At 40.6% G+C, this 15,343-nt stretch overlaps 2 protein-coding genes across 2 annotated transcripts in view; one reads left to right on the top strand and one right to left on the bottom strand.

Moving 5' to 3' along the window:
• Positions 1–2,338: 2,338 nt before the first annotated feature.
• cdc26 (cell division cycle 26 homolog) lies at positions 2,339–4,882 on the bottom strand. The gene is made up of 3 exons (XM_015943267.3): positions 4,748–4,882; positions 2,725–2,827; positions 2,339–2,569 (listed from the first exon to the last, which is right to left on the bottom strand). The coding sequence occupies exons 2-3, from the start codon at positions 2,803–2,805 to the stop codon at positions 2,357–2,359; spliced, it is 294 nt and encodes a 97-aa protein (XP_015798753.1). The 5' UTR covers positions 2,806–2,827; positions 4,748–4,882; the 3' UTR covers positions 2,339–2,356.
• prpf4 (pre-mRNA splicing tri-snRNP complex factor PRPF4) overlaps positions 4,798–15,343 on the top strand; it is a 29,660-nt gene continuing 19,114 nt past the window's right edge. Inside the window, exons 1-2 of the mRNA XM_015943266.3 lie at positions 4,798–4,935; positions 11,976–12,156. Coding sequence (XP_015798752.1) covers positions 11,997–12,156 — 160 coding nt within the window. The 5' untranslated portion in view covers positions 4,798–4,935; positions 11,976–11,996. The remainder of the gene's footprint in view (positions 4,936–11,975; positions 12,157–15,343) is intronic.

Genomic DNA, 15,343 nt, shown 5'->3' with positions numbered 1-15,343 from the left:
GTCCTTCTTAGTGATCTTAACCTTTTAAATTTATTCCATGGTTTTCATGGTAAATAATTTCTATAATTACTATGCAAGTCTCAGTGTGATTCTTAACTGGTCAAAAGAATTTCCTGGACTGGGAGGGGGCGGGGCCTAACAGTACATATCTGCGATAGCTCCACCTACTGACGGTTTATGTATATAAAAGTTTTTTGGGTTTCAGCACTCATTGTTTTTTATGTCTGTTTTAACTTGTTATAAAATATCATTTATTATGAAATAAATCATATGAATTCAGTAGCCTCAAATACATTTTTTCTGCCTAAAAGTCTTACTTTCTAATTCAATTCAAGTTTATTTATAAAGCACCAAATCGGGACCAGAGTCGTTTCAAAGACCTTCACACAGTTAACATTCCAACACAGGTCAGTTCATTAAGACAATCAGTAAAAAGTTTCTTATATAAGGAACCCAGCAGGTTGCATCGAGTCACTGACTAGTGTCAGAGTCTTTACAGCGATCCTCATACTAAGCAAGCATGCAGCGACATCCATCCATTTTCATCCGCTTATCCGGAGTCGGGTCTCAGGGGCAGTAGCCTAAGGCGAGAGGCCCAGACTCTCTCTCCCCAGCCACTTGGGCCAGCTCCTCCGGGGGAATCCCAAGGCGTTCCCTGGCCAGGTGAGAGACATAGTCCCTCCATTGTGTCCTGGGTCTACCTTTAGGTCTCCTCCCGGTTGGACGTGCCTGGAAAACCTCACTAGGGAGGTGTCCAGGAGGCATCCTGACCAGACGCCCGAGCCACCTCAACTGGCTCCTCTTGATGTGGAGGAGCAGCGGGTCTACTCCGATCCCCTCCTGAATGACCGAGCTTCCCGCCCTATCTCTAAGATAGAGCCCAGCCACTCTTCAGAGAAAACTCATTTCGGCCGCTTGTATCCGCTATCTCGTTCTTTCGGTCACTACCCAAAGATCATGACCATAGGTGAGGGTAGGAACGTAGATCGACCGGTAAATCGAGAGCTTCCCCTTCTGACTCAGCTCTCTCTTCACCACGACAGACCGGTACAACGCCCGCATCACTGCAGATGCAGCACCAATCCGCCTATCGATCTCACGCTCCAGTTTTCCCTCACTCGTGAGCAATACTCCGAGATACTTAAACCTCCTCCACTTGGGGTAGGACCTCATCCCTGACCCAGAGAAGGCATTCTACCCTTTTCCGAATCAAGACCATGGTCTCAGATTTAGAGGAACTGATTCTCATCCCAGCTGCTTCACACTCTGCTGCGAACCGCTCCAGTGAAAGCTGAAGATCACGTTCTGATTAAGCCAACAGGACCACATCATCTACAAAAAGCAGAGACCTGATCCTCAGGCCACCAAAACGGATGCCCTCCACACCTTGGCTGCGCCTAGAAATCCTGTCCATAAAGGTTATGAACAGAATCAGTGACAAAGGTCAGCCTTGGTGGAGTCCAACTCTCTCTGGGAACGAGCCCGATTTACTGCCGGCAATGCAGACCAAGCTCTGACACCGGTCATACAGCGACCTAACAGCCCATATCAGAGGGCCTGGTACCCCATACTCCCAGAGGGAGGCTACCATCTCACTCACTGGGGTAAACCCCAACGTACAGGCATCCAGATGGGGGGCAACTAGTATGTCCACCCCTGCTCGGCGCCTCTCAGTGGGAGCAACTCCAGAGTGGTAGAAAGTCCAACCCCTCTCAAGGAAACTGGTTCCAGAGCCAGAGCCATGCGTTGAGGTGAGCCCGACTATATCTAGTCGGAACCTCTCAACCTCACACACCAACTCAGGCTCCTTCCCCACCAGAGAGGTGACATTCCATTTGCCAAGAGCCAGCTTCTGTAGCCGAGGATCAGACTGCCAAGGTCCCCGCCCTTGACTACCACCCGTCACACATTGCACCCAACCCCTTTGGCCCCTCCCACGAGTGGAGAGCCCATGGGAAGGGGGACCCATGTTTCCTCTTCGGGCTGTGCCCGGCCATCAGGCCCTCGCCAACGTACCCCACCTCCAGGCCTGGCTCCAGAGGGGGGCCCTGGTGACCCACGTCCAGGCGAGGGAACACGGTTTCCATTTATATAATTTATCATAAGAGGTATTCGGGCTGCTCTTTTTCTGATCCCTCACCCGATGATCTTGTCTGATCCTCTCCACTGTTGCATGCAGCGACAGTGGAGAGGAAAACTCCCTTTTAACAGGAACAAAACTCCAGAGGATCATGGCTCCATATAAGCAGCCATCTGCCATGACTCACTGGTGTAACGTACCAGTGGTCCACACACACACAAACACACACATACAAACAAACACACACATACATACAAACATGTTTTCTGAGTTTTATTAAAACTGCAAACTTCCAAATAAGGTTGGCAGCGTGGCGGGTTTAGGGTGGGGCTTGTAGCCGATTCTCTCGTTGATCAGCTCTGCCCTGGACGCAGCAGTGGAAGAGGATGCTGAGCCAGAAGCTGCACCCCCAATCAGATCCACACCAATGACAGAAGCTCCACCCACTCCTCCTCCTGCCTCAGCTTCTTCTCGCTGACGCTTTCTGGACTAAACAAAGAAAAACAAACATGTTAAGATCAACAACCTGTTTTCATCTGATGTCAGAAAAACCAAAGACAGCAAAAAAAGCACATCAATAGTCACCCTCTGATTAGATCTGGTGACGACAGCTACAGGTCAGAACAAAGAAGAGTGACTGAAACCTCAAGCTCTTTCTTGATGCTCTCAAACTCCTCTGTGTCATCGATCTTCAGCTCCAGACGAGTTGGTTTCCTCCTCAGCATCTTCCTCGTTTTTGTTATGCACCTGCACAACAAATACTAACATTTAGAAAAACAATCGACTAGAAATATTTTTTACGTGTGATGTCCGTGCAAATGTCCCCTGCTGAAACCTGCTGAAACCTGATGTTTAGTGGACCGTAAACAAACATGAAGTCGCTCTGTAGCAGGCTATGAGGCCAGGTCGTAGATGTGAGCTGGTGGTTAGGAGGTCTCATTTGTTTAGATATTTTATATGATTTCTTGCCTTTGACTCCAAACTAACAACACTGAAGGAGCTTGAATTTCCTCATAGTAGGAATATTTTTAAATCTTTAACAGGAAAAAAAAAGCCAGTGACAGGAGCGACCCAGAAGTTAAGAAGCCACGGCATTGTTTTGTTTGACTTTAATATTGGCTGAAGTGGCTAGAAGCTAACGTTTAGCCAATATGGCTAACAGTGAATTAGAAACAAATAGTTAGCGCTAAAAATAGAAGACCAACAACTGGATATTACAGTCAAACAGATGTGTGAAGTGAATAATCATCGTAAAAATACTTTCTAAAAACTCAAGTTCACTGTAAAGTAAAAGCAAACGAAACAGTCGAACAAGCATTAAATGAGTGGTGCATTCAAAAGCACGATAAAACGTCAAACATAGTTACAGGGAAGAGAAAAGCTTCAACAGGTGGAGGGTTCAGCTGGTAATGACTTCCACGGAGAGGGGTTAGGGGGCAGACGTCCCACGGTGACAGGACGGGCAGGGGGACTGTGCCGGTTGATGGCAACTGGGGAGTGTGTAGAAACCTTTATGAGATGGGAGAGGTACGAGGGGCAAGGTTGTGAGTGGCCTTATATGTGATGAGCAAGATTTTGTAGTCAGCCCTGAATTTTATCAGCAGCTCAGAACTACATGATGGACAGCAGCAGCTCAGGAGTAGAGCGGGTTGTCCACTAACCCGAAGGTGGCAATTTCGATCCCAGCTTCAGACAGAGAATGCTGCCGTGGTGTCCTTGGGCAAGACCTTTACCTGCTGGTGGTGGTCGGAGGGACCGGTGGCACCAGTGCTTGACAGCCTTGGCCGTCAGTGTGCCCCAGGGCAGCTGTAGCTACATCGTAGCTCATCTCCACCAGCGTGTGAATGGATGAATGATGCACTGTAGTGTAAGGCGCTTTGGAGTCCTCAGGCTCTGAAAGGTGCTACACAAGCGTGGGTCGTTTATCATTCATTTACATGTTTCACTGATCACGCTTCTCACTGCTCAGGTCACTAACAAGCCCTCCAGATGCTTTATCATCTCACTGCAAAGAAAGCATCCAGTAATTCGTCCTAATGTTGGTTCTGCCACTGCTGACAAACCTCCACCTTCACCAGCAGGTGGCACCACCGTGCATTGTGTAGGACCTACTGATAATTCAAGTTAGAAAAATTCACCCAACATCAGAAAACCAGTTTTTCTTAACCTAAAAGGTTTACCAAGCCGGGCACAAGAGTATCGATCAGCTGTGACGATTTGGCGCCACTAGGTTTAGGGTCCTACTGTGGAGGAGATTAAAAATTCACCTAATTAAAGACACATTTATCAAAAAATGTTAGGAGAGCAGGGCAAGTTGATTTATGTGGCAGACCTACAAGAGTTAGCCTGTAGGGGGGGAAAACCGCGTCTAACCCCGCAAGGAAGCCCCGCATGGATGGGGAAAACACGCAACTCTATGAGTTTCGAACCTGCAACCTTCCGGTTAAGGGGGGGCTCTGGGCTCCTGTGCCACCGTCACCCCATCAACGTAAAAGCGTCGCAAGCAGAGGTTTTAAATAACGCAGGTGTTGCGGGTTGACTCCACACAGCGTTATGTTCCAGAACATCCGAAGTTGTTGAGGCGGAAAAGTCGAATCTGTGAACATCATGTCAACTTTACTTCCGTCCACCCGAACCCGTTTGTGTGACGAACCCAGGTGACTTTACCTGACGCACCGAGACTCTCCTTCGTCCTGATCGTCAGCTGTTTGGTTATCTGGCTAACAGGTAGATTGGTTAATTACCCATAAGTCCACGGATCCACCAACCGGAAAAAGAAGCTTTGACCCGGAAGCCAACAGTTTCATATCCGGGTTGCAGTGCTAGGAGACGTTGCGGCTTCGTCTGTTTTTACGGTAAGTTTGAACAACAAAACAAACGAAGCTTTAAAACAGAGAAACACGCTTATGGTCCAAACAGCAGGTGCGCGTGCTCGGCTAGACACGCGTGTCCGTGAGCCGTTAGCTCCGAGTCACGTGCGAACATCAGAACGCTTCTATGGTTTCGTCGTGCGGTCCGTGTGTGTTCTGCACAGCTACGGTTACAGCACCAGTTCACTACTGGTGTGGGTTGCAGCACCAGTTCACTACTGGTGTGGGTTGCAGCACCAGTTCACTACTAACTCACTCATAACATCTATGATAGCTTCCAGGCAGTCAGGTTTTCGTAGAGCTCGTTCTACTGAAACCAGGGCCGTGCAGAGACCTTTGACGGGGCGGGGCTCAAAGTAAAAAAAAAAAAAAAAAAAGGGGGCACTTTTAGATCAATCCAACAAGTTAAAAAAATCTGATAATGAGACCCTTGGGTTCAAACAACATAATAAAAATTTATCAATTAGTGTTAATGTTAGTTAATAAATAATGAACTAACCCTAACCCACCATTGCGTGGGCGATGGTGGCACAGGAGTTAAGATCTCGCCCCGTAATCGGAAGGTTGCAGGTTCGAGCCCCGCTCAGTCTGTCGCTGTCGTTGTGTCCTTGGGCAAGACACTTAACCCACGTTGCCTGCTGGTGGTGGTCGGAGGGACCGGTGGCGCCTGTGCTCAGCAGCCTCGCCTCCGTCAGTGCGCCCCAGGGCAGCTGTGGCTACATCGTAGCTCATCCCCACCAGTGTGTGAATGTGTGTGTGAATGGGTGAATGACTGATTGTGTTGTAAAGCGCCTTGGGGGGTTGCAGGACTCAGAAGGCGCTATATCAAATACAGGCCATTTACCATTAATAGTTTGTCACTGGAGAAACAAGTTATTCAGTTCTTTGGAAGTAAGGGCATTTCTATTGACAGCACCACTATAGCTGCATGCTACACAATTCCTAAAAAAACTGGAAAAAAAAAACAAAACAATAATTCAGTTTGTGAGCAGGAAACATAAAGTTGACTTGTTAAAGGTCGTAAAGAAGCTTAAGGGCACAGGAGTGTATGTAAATGAGCACCTGACAAAGAAGAATGCAGAGATTGCCTGGCAAGCAAGAATTCTGAAGAAGGAGAGGAAAATACAGGATACCTGGATAAGGAACTGTAAAGTAATGATCAAGCTTACTGGACCACCAGAACAGGCTATGGTGGTGAGCATCAAGAGCCTCTCTGAACTGGAAAAACTCAAATGATGAGAAGAAGATGGTATTTAATTCATGGACACAGCAGACTACAAGAAATCAGGAAATAATAGATTTTTTTTTAGGTTTGTCAGTGATGTAGATCATAAAATCTAAAAAAAATATCAAATCTGATAGATAATGGAGTTGACTCAGAAATTAATGGTTGCAGCAACACCCACCTGGACTGTGAATATTATATTGTAGAGGACTTCAAAGTGAGTATGTGTGGATTTTCATTAATACACTTTAACAGCAGAAGTCTCTACAACAATTTATCTAAGATCTCAGATTACCTAAATGAGTTCAAGGAGAAACTTACAGTAGTTGCAATTTCAGATACCTGGATCAAAGATGGAAAAGAGTTATTGAATAAACTGGATGGCTATGAAATGTTTACTCAGAGCAGACAAAACAAAGAGGGGGTGGGGTAGCACTTTTTGTTAGGACTGGTTTTGATTGTACGAAACTAACAAATATGACCTTCATTGTTGAGAATTTGATGGAGTGTCTGACAATTGAAATTAAGTGTAAAAAATCCAGAAACATCATTATAAGTTGTATGTATCGTAGTCCTGGTTCTTCTATAGATCAGTTTAATGAACGTATTGAAACATTATTTGGGCAATGTAGGAACAAAATTGCTTTAATTTGTGGTGATTATAATACTGATATGTTTAAATCAGATGATAATACTAAAATAGCTGAATTTATCAATTTAATGTTTAGTTTAGGTTTCCTTCCGTTGATACTGAGACCAAGCAGGATAACAGCCGTAGTATTACACCGATTGATAATATATTCATAAATCAATCTGACGTCAAGACAAAGAATGGCCTTTTTTAACTGATATTACTGATCATTTACTGGTGTTTACTGTGGTGGAAATGATGAGAAGTGATGAAACATCTCTGGAAAATGTAAATTATACCACAACTAGAAAAAAAACTTCTGTTGCAATTGAAGCTCTGAAATATGAACTGTTTTGCTCTGATTGGACTGATGTTTATGTTGATGATGTTAATAATTCTTATACAGGTGCTGGCCAGTAAATTAGAATATCATCAAAAGGTTGAAAATATTTCAGTAATTCCATTCAAAACGTGAAACTTGTACATTATATTCATGCAATGCACACAGACCAATGTATTTCCGATGTTTATTACGTTTAATTTTGATATTTATAGGTGACAACCAATGAAAACATCAAATCTGGTATCTCAGAAAATTAGAATATTCTAAAGGCCAATGAAAAAATGTTTGTTTCTCTAATGTTGGCCAACTGAAAAGAATGAACATGAAAAGAATGTGCATGTATAGCACTCAATACTTAGTCGGGGCTCCTTTTGCCTCAATAACTGCAGTAATGCGGCGTGGCATGGACTCGATCAGTCTGTGGCACTGCTCAGGTGTTATGAGAGCCCAGGTTGCTCTGATAGTCGTCTTCAGCTCCTCTGCATTGTTGGGTCTAGCGTATTGCATCCTCCGCTTCACAATACCCCATAGATTTTCTATGGGGTTAAGGTCAGGCGAGTTTGCTGGCCAATCAAGGACAGGGATACCATGGTCCTTGAACCAGGTGCTGGTGGTTTTGGCACTGTGTGCAGGTGCCAAGTCCTGTTGAAAGGTGAAGTCTGCATCCCCATAAAGTTGGTCAGCAGCAGGAAGCATGAAGTGCTCTAAAACTTCCTGGTAGACGGCTGCATTGACCCTGGACCTCAGGAAACAGAGTGGGCCAACACCGGCAGATGACATGGCACCCCACACCATCACTGACGGTGGAAACTTTACACTGGACCTCATGCAACGTGGATTCTGTGCTTCTCCGCTCTTCCTCCAGACTCTGGGTCCTTGATTTCCAAAGGAAATGCAGAACTTGCTTTCATCAGAAAACATAACTTTGGACCACTCAGCATCAGTCCAGTCCTTTTTGTCCTTGGCCCAGGCGAGACGCGTCTTGCGCTGTTTCTTGTTCAAGAGTGGCTTGACACACGGAATGCGACACCTGAATCCCATGTCTTTCATGAGTCTCCTCGTGGTGGTTCTTGAAGCGCTGACTCCAGCTGCAGTCCACTCTTTGTGGATCTCCCCCACATTTTTGAATGGGTTTGTCGTCACAATTCTCTGCAGGGTGCGGTTATCCCTAGAGCTTGTACACTTTTTTCTACCACATTTTTTCCGTCCCTTCGCCTGTCTGTTAATGTGCTTGGACACAGAGCTCTGCGAACAGCCAGCTTCTTTAGCAATCACCTTTTGTGTCTTGCCCTCCTTGTGCAAGGTGTCAATGATTGTCTTTTGGACAGCTGTTAAGTCAGAAGTCTTCCCCATGATTGTGGTGCCTTCAAAACAAGACTGAGGGACCTTTTAAAGGCCTTTGCAGGTGTTTTGAGTAAATCAGCTGATTAGAGTGGCAGCAGGTGTCTTCTATATTCAGCCTTTTCAGAATATTCTAATTTTTTGAGATACCAAATTTGGAGTTTTCATTAGTTGTCACTTATGAATATAAAATTTAAATGTAATGAACATTGGAAATACATTGGTCTGTGTGCGTTGCATGAATATAATGTACAAGTTTCACGTTTTGAATGGAATTACTGAAATATTTTCAACCTTTTGATGATATTCTAATTTACTGGCCAGCACCTGTAATGCATTTCTAGAAATATTTTTGGGAGCTTATGATAAACATTGTCCTCTAAAATATCATAAGCAAAACTTAAAAAAAAGGTCCCCACCCTGGATTGTTAGGGGATTGGAAAGGGCTTGCCAGAAAAAGAAATCACTGTATCTGGATTTTATAAAAAATCCAACAAAGGAAAAAGAAAAAAGGTATAAGGAATATAAAAACAAATTAACTACAATAATAAGGAAGCGAAAAAAGGAATATTATGATCAGCTTTTCCTAAAACACAAAAATAATATTAAGGGTACATGGAATGTGTTAAATAAATTAATAAGAAATACAAAATAATCAGGTATAGATATTCACAATAAAAATGAAAAGAACATTGCGAATGAGTTTAATAAATATTTTGTGAATGTTGGCCCTAATCTAGCTAAAAAGCTGCCAGAAGTTGACATTAACCATGAAATAAATAAAAATAATAATACAATGTTTTTGAGCAGTGTAAGCCAAAGTGATGTGATCCAAGCGGTACATAGTTTCAAGAGTAAAAAGTTCTTAGATTTTCATGGGATAGATATGTCTCTCATTAAGGAGGTTATCCATTACATTATTGAACCTTTTACTTATATTTGTAATAAATCCTTTTCAAGTGGCACAGTCCCTGAACAAATGAAAATAGCCAGAGTTATTCCTATTTATAAAAGTGGTGATAAATGATTAGCTTGTAACTATAGACCTATCTCTTTACTGCCACAGTTTTCAAAGATACTTGAGAAACTTTTTGTAATTAGATTTGAAGCATTTATCAACAAGTTTGATCTTTTAAACGACCATCAGTATGGGTTTAGGAAGAATCGTTCAACCTCATTAGCAGTTATGGAATTGGTAGAGCAGATTGCAACAGCAGTGGATCAAAAACTTAATGTAGTGGCTGTCTTAACTGACTTGAGTAAGGCGTTTGATACAATTGATCACACATACCTGCTCAAGAAATGTGAATACAATGGTCTTTGTGGTAAAACCAATCAATGGCTTGAAAGTTATTTAAGCAGTAGATTTCAATATGTAAATGTTAATGATATAGATTCACAGCATGAAAGAGTAATATGTGGTGTACCGCAAGGCTCGTTGCTAGGACCGAAATTATTCAACCTATACCTGAACGACATCTTTTCTGTATCGTCTTGGTTAAAATTTATTATGTTTGCAGATGATGCTAATTTCATTTATATGGGAAAAGATATGAGTAAATTATTACAAGAGGTTGAAAACGAATTGGGTTCAATTAAAAAATGGTTTGATTACAACAAGCTATCACTAAATGAAAATAAAACCAAATTTATGATATTTTCAGGGAACAGGGACAATGACGGTGCTAAGCTGTATTTAAATGGATTCCCAATTGAACAAGTACATGAAACTAAATTCCTAGGTGTGATTATTGATAGTAAACTCAGTTGGAAACCACATATTGAATATATCAAACGGCAAGTGTCTAAATCTATTGCTATACTTTATAAAACTAGTGATGTACTAAATAAAAAAAGCCTTGTTTTTGATTTATAGCTCTTTAGTTATGCCTTATTTGTCTTACTGTGCAGAGGTTTGGGGAAATGCAGGTAAAACGTGTGTTGAGACTGTATTTAAATTACAAAAAAGGCGATTAGAATAGTTAATACATTGGGATACCTCGAACCAACCCATAATCTATTTAGTCAAACTAAAACGCTAAAATTAGGAGATATTATTAAAGTAAAAATCTTAGAGATTCTTCATAAAGTAGTTAACAACAATATCCCAAATTGCATAAAAGTTTATTTCAAACCAAGAGATGATCATTATAATCTCAGAGGTGTATTTATGTTTGAATCTGTAAAAGCCAGAACTAATGTGAAATCAAGATGTTTCCGTTGTTGGTGTGAAATTGTGGAATGAGTTAGATGATGATTTGAAGAAATGTACTTCTTTACTAAAGTTTAAAGCAGGTGTGAAGTGTCACATAGTTACAGGGTATGAAAAGTATGTATAGACATGAATGAATTTTCATTGTGGTTATTTATATTGGGGAAAATAAAAGAAATGTATATTGGTTATGTATCTTAGGTGGAAAATAGGGTAGGCTAAAATAAGCATTGCTTCTGCCTATACCTTTTTTGGTTTAAATTCAAGTTGTTAATATTGTTGTTTTGTTTGAAAAGAAACATTTTATGTTAATGCTATAAACCAAAATAAAGACCGAAAGAAAGAAGAAGATTTCTCAATGATGTAGACCAATGAGACACAGCAGTTTTTATATTATTTCACAAGATCTGACATTTTTTATTAGGAATTTAGTCAAAAATTAAACAATTTCTTTCAATACACCCTAGGTTAAGTAGAAGAAAAGATCTTTTCAATAACGCCTCTCAAGATAAAAATCACGAGGCGCTTCACAAAAACAAAAAATGTAAAATATAAAAAGAATTTAGAAAATGATTAAAAATATATTTAAAATTAGCAAAAAATAGACAATTGACGTAAAAACCCCAAACAATTTCTCAATGATGTTAGTAAGCCAGACCAATGAGACACAGCAGCTTCTAACACCTTTCATATAATGATCTTTTTTATTAGGATTTTAGTCAAAAATCAAAGTGATTTCTTTCAATAGCTCCTAGGTTAAATGATTTTAATATTCAAAATCATTTCTCGATGATGTCACTAATGGAGATCAATGAGACACAGCAGTTTTTATCACAGGAGAACGTGTTTTTGGGGCAGGGCCACGTGAGGAATGGCGAGGGTGGGGCCGGGTTGGGGACTGGCGCTGGTTGGCTTGGAACCCGTTGATAACTTCTTGCAGTTCTACTTTAAGTTTGTTCTTTAAGTGACTAACTAGAAATAGATTTTTTGAAGGTAATTTTTTAAACCGTAGCAGAAAGGAGCACTTGTTTCCAAAAGCGTAATGGAGTGCGGTTCTGTCCCCAGTGCCATCCTTGTCCTCCCTTACTCTGTAGAACAGACTTTCTGCTGTACTTGTCAAGAACTGACTTGACAAGTACACAAGAACACTTTCTCCTCTACCTTAAAAGGCTCTGAAACCTTGTGCAGGTGTTTTTGATTAATTACCTGATTAGATTGTGACATGTAATTTGAGATATAAAAGTTTTTTTTTTCCTTTGTGGCATTTTTACAGCAACACCAGAAGTGATTTATAATGTCGGACGACGAAGGGCTGGCTCCAACCATGAAGAAGGCTCGCGTTTTCTATGGCAGCCTGGAGGAGAAGGAGCGGGAGCGCTTGAGCTCAGAGATGGTGGCAGGAAGTGATGCGTTAAAGGCGGGCATCAAGGCAGGAAACATCAACATCTCATCAGGTGGGTTTGCTGCTGAGTTACAGATCCTCATGTGAGCCACTGTAACTGGTGTTTAGAAGAAAACAATTTCTTATGCAGCGCCTCAAGATAAAAATCACAAGACGCTTTACAAGAACAAAAAGTTAATATTAAAAATATGATAAAAATTATATCGGAGAGATAAGAGGAGAACCACTCCAGAGCAGATCCAGATAGGCCTACCCAGTCTCTCAGCCTCTCCAGTAGCAGGTGATGGTCAACAGTGTCAAAGGCTGCAGTCAGGTCCAGCAGGACCAGAACAGAACAGTCCCCTGCATCACTGTGAGTCAGAAGGTCATTAGAGACCCTAAGAAGAGCTGCTTCAGTAGAATGAGCTCTACAAAAACCTGACTGGAAGCTATCATAGATGTTATGTTCATCAAGAGCAGCTGTGAGTTGTTTAGCCAAAACCTTTTCCAAGATCTTGGAGATGAACGGAAGTTTAGAGATGGGTCTGAAGCTGCTATGGAGAGAGGGGTCGAGACTCGGGTTTTTTTTTTTTTTAACTTTTTATTTATCAACTTTTACTTTACAAACACATTCCCCTTCGTACTCAGCATTCATCATATTTTTAACATTGAGTTCTGTTCATTTCCCCTCGTTCGTTTTCTAGAAGTCTTTCTTTGTTTGTGCTCTTCCGCCGTTATTCTGTCCATTCTTTACCTTTGTCTTCTTGTCTTCTCATTCCCTTCCGTGTCCGTTGTTCTTCCTTCCCCGATTAACCTGTTTTTCTATTTCTATCTTCTTGGCTTGTTTTCTCTTTCTAATCATTCATTTTTCTTCTCCTTCTTTTGAGTACTTACAATGCATACAAAACGAAAAGAAAAAAAAGACGACAGAAAAACAAAATAAATAAAAAAGAAAAAATAATAATAATAAAAAGATTTAAAAAAAAAACAAAAAAAAAAAACCCATATATAAATAAATCAAAAGGTCGGCTCATCTGCAGATTTCTTCTTTCTCTCCAGTTCTATATATCTGTATGTCTCCATTTAGCCCATCGTTTATGCATTTGTTCCCCTTTCAGTCTTAGTCTAAATGTCAGCTTCTCCATTTCCTGTATTTCTCCAACAATTGTCTTCCATTCTTCTATTGTTGGGGTCTCTGGTCTGGACCATTTTCTAGTGATGGCTTTCTTGGCTGCTATCATGAGTATCCTCATCAGATATTGGTCTCCCCCCGCTATTTCTTCCCGTATGGATCCTAAGTACATTAATTTAAATGTCTGTGGAAAATAATATCCTAATATTATTTTGGTGTTCTCATATATTTGATTCCAAAAAGGTTTTATGTTCTTGCATTCCCAAAATATGTGGGCGTGATTGGATTCTATATTTCCACAATTCCTCCAACATCTCGTTTGTTTTTGTATTTGTTTACTTATGATTTTCGGTGTGCTGAAGTATCGTATTTGGTTCTGCCAGGCAAATTCCCTCCATTTTTGTGATTGTGTTGTCCTATTTTGTGTTTTCCACATCTCCTCCCATTCCCCGTCCAGTATTTCTTCCCTAATTTCTTTTGCCCATTTTTCTTTGATATACTGTGTTGAGTGGTTTTCTATCGTCAATAATGTTTTATATATTATGGATAATTTCCGTTTAGGTGCTGGATTTGTATATGTTTGGATCATCATTGTTATTATTTGATTATTCCCTTGAATTTTCCTTTGAATTCTGTTAGTGTAGTAATCTCTTAGTTGTAAATATCTAAACATATCCTTATTTTCCACGTCAAATTTTTCTTTCAATTCTTGGAAACTGTTTATCATCCCTTCTTTCTGAATTATTCCTAATGCTGTCATTCCTGTCTCATTCCATTTTTTGAATCTATTATCCCTTTTTCCAGGTTCAAAGTCCGAGTCCCACCCTATCCATCTTAGCAATCTTAGCTCTCCCTCTATTTTTAGTTTCTTGCTTATGTTCCACCAGGTTTCTAAACTAAACTTAGTTATCGGGTCCAGTTTTTCAATATTTTTCGTCCAGTATTCTTTTCTGGTATTTTCCCCCAGTAATGTTTGGATTGGTATTTCCTTTCTCTTTGTCTCTATTATTTTCCAGTGGTTCAAGTTTTGCGGGTCACACCAATCAATGAGTGGTGCTATTTGTGCTGCCTGATAGTAATGGTATATATTTGGCACAGCCCTCCCTCCCTGTTCTTTTGCTAGTTGTAGGGTAGACCTTCTAATTCTTGGTTTTTTGCTTTTCCAAATAAATCTTGATAATTGTTTATTCCATTTATTGAATTGTATTGTTGGTATTTGTATTGGGAGGGATTGAAACATATATAAGAGTCGTGGCAAGATATTCATTTTGATAATGTTTATTCTGTCGTATAGTTGTAATGGATAGGATGTCCATCTGTTTAGGTCTGCGTTAATCGTTTGATTTAATTCCTCATAATTTTGTTGAAATAGATTCTTCAGGTCTTTAGTTATGTTGACTCCTAAGTACTTAATGTGGGTATTATCCCATTTAATCTTATATTTGATCAATTCTGTTTTTAGTGTGTGATCATATAACAATGCCTGTGTTTTATGTATGTTAATCTTATATCCTGAGTGTTCCCCATAGGCTCTCATTAGTCCCAATAGGTTCCTTAGGTTATTAGTCGGACTGTTTATGTATATTAATATATCGTCTGCAAAGAGGCTTATGGTATGTTCCTTATTATTAATTTCTATTCCTTTTATTTCATCCTCCTGTCTAATTGCCTGTGCTAAAGGTTCAATATATAGCGCGAACAGAGTAGGGCTGAGACAACAGCCCTGTCTTGTTCCTCTTGTTATCTGTATCTCATCTGTTATTGATCCATTTATTTTAATTCGTGCTCTTGGTTCTGTATACAGGGCCTTAATACAGTTTACTGTCTGTTCATTAAATCCAAATTTTTTTAATGTTGCATATAGGAATTCCCAGTTTACCCTATCAAATGCCTTTTCTGCATCAAAGCTTATTATAGTTGCCGGTATTCTTTTGGAATTAATTTCTTGTATTATGTGCAGTGTTCGTCGTATGTTATCTTGCGTTTTTCTCTCTACAACAAAGCCACATTGATCCTCATTGATTATATCTGGAAGAAATCCTTTAATTCTATTAGTTATTATTGTTGTATATATTTTGTAGTCTATATTAAGAATTGAAATCGGCCTATAGTTTGTTGCTTCTTCTTT

This window comes from Nothobranchius furzeri, chromosome 6 (genome assembly GCF_043380555.1).
Source record: "Nothobranchius furzeri strain GRZ-AD chromosome 6, NfurGRZ-RIMD1, whole genome shotgun sequence".
In the NCBI taxonomy this organism is placed as follows: domain Eukaryota; kingdom Metazoa; phylum Chordata; class Actinopteri; order Cyprinodontiformes; family Nothobranchiidae; genus Nothobranchius; species Nothobranchius furzeri.
This window is presented reverse-complemented; position numbering and strand designations above follow the sequence as displayed.

Coding starts and splice junctions, on each gene's coding strand:
- cdc26 (XM_015943267.3), bottom strand. CDS start 2,805: ATGCTGAGGAGGAAACCAACTCGTCTGGAGCTGAAGATCGATGACACA. Junction 2,570..2,724: donor GCATCAAGAAAGAGCTTGAG/GTTTCAGTCACT, acceptor TTCTTTGTTTAG/TCCAGAAAGCGTCAGCGAGA.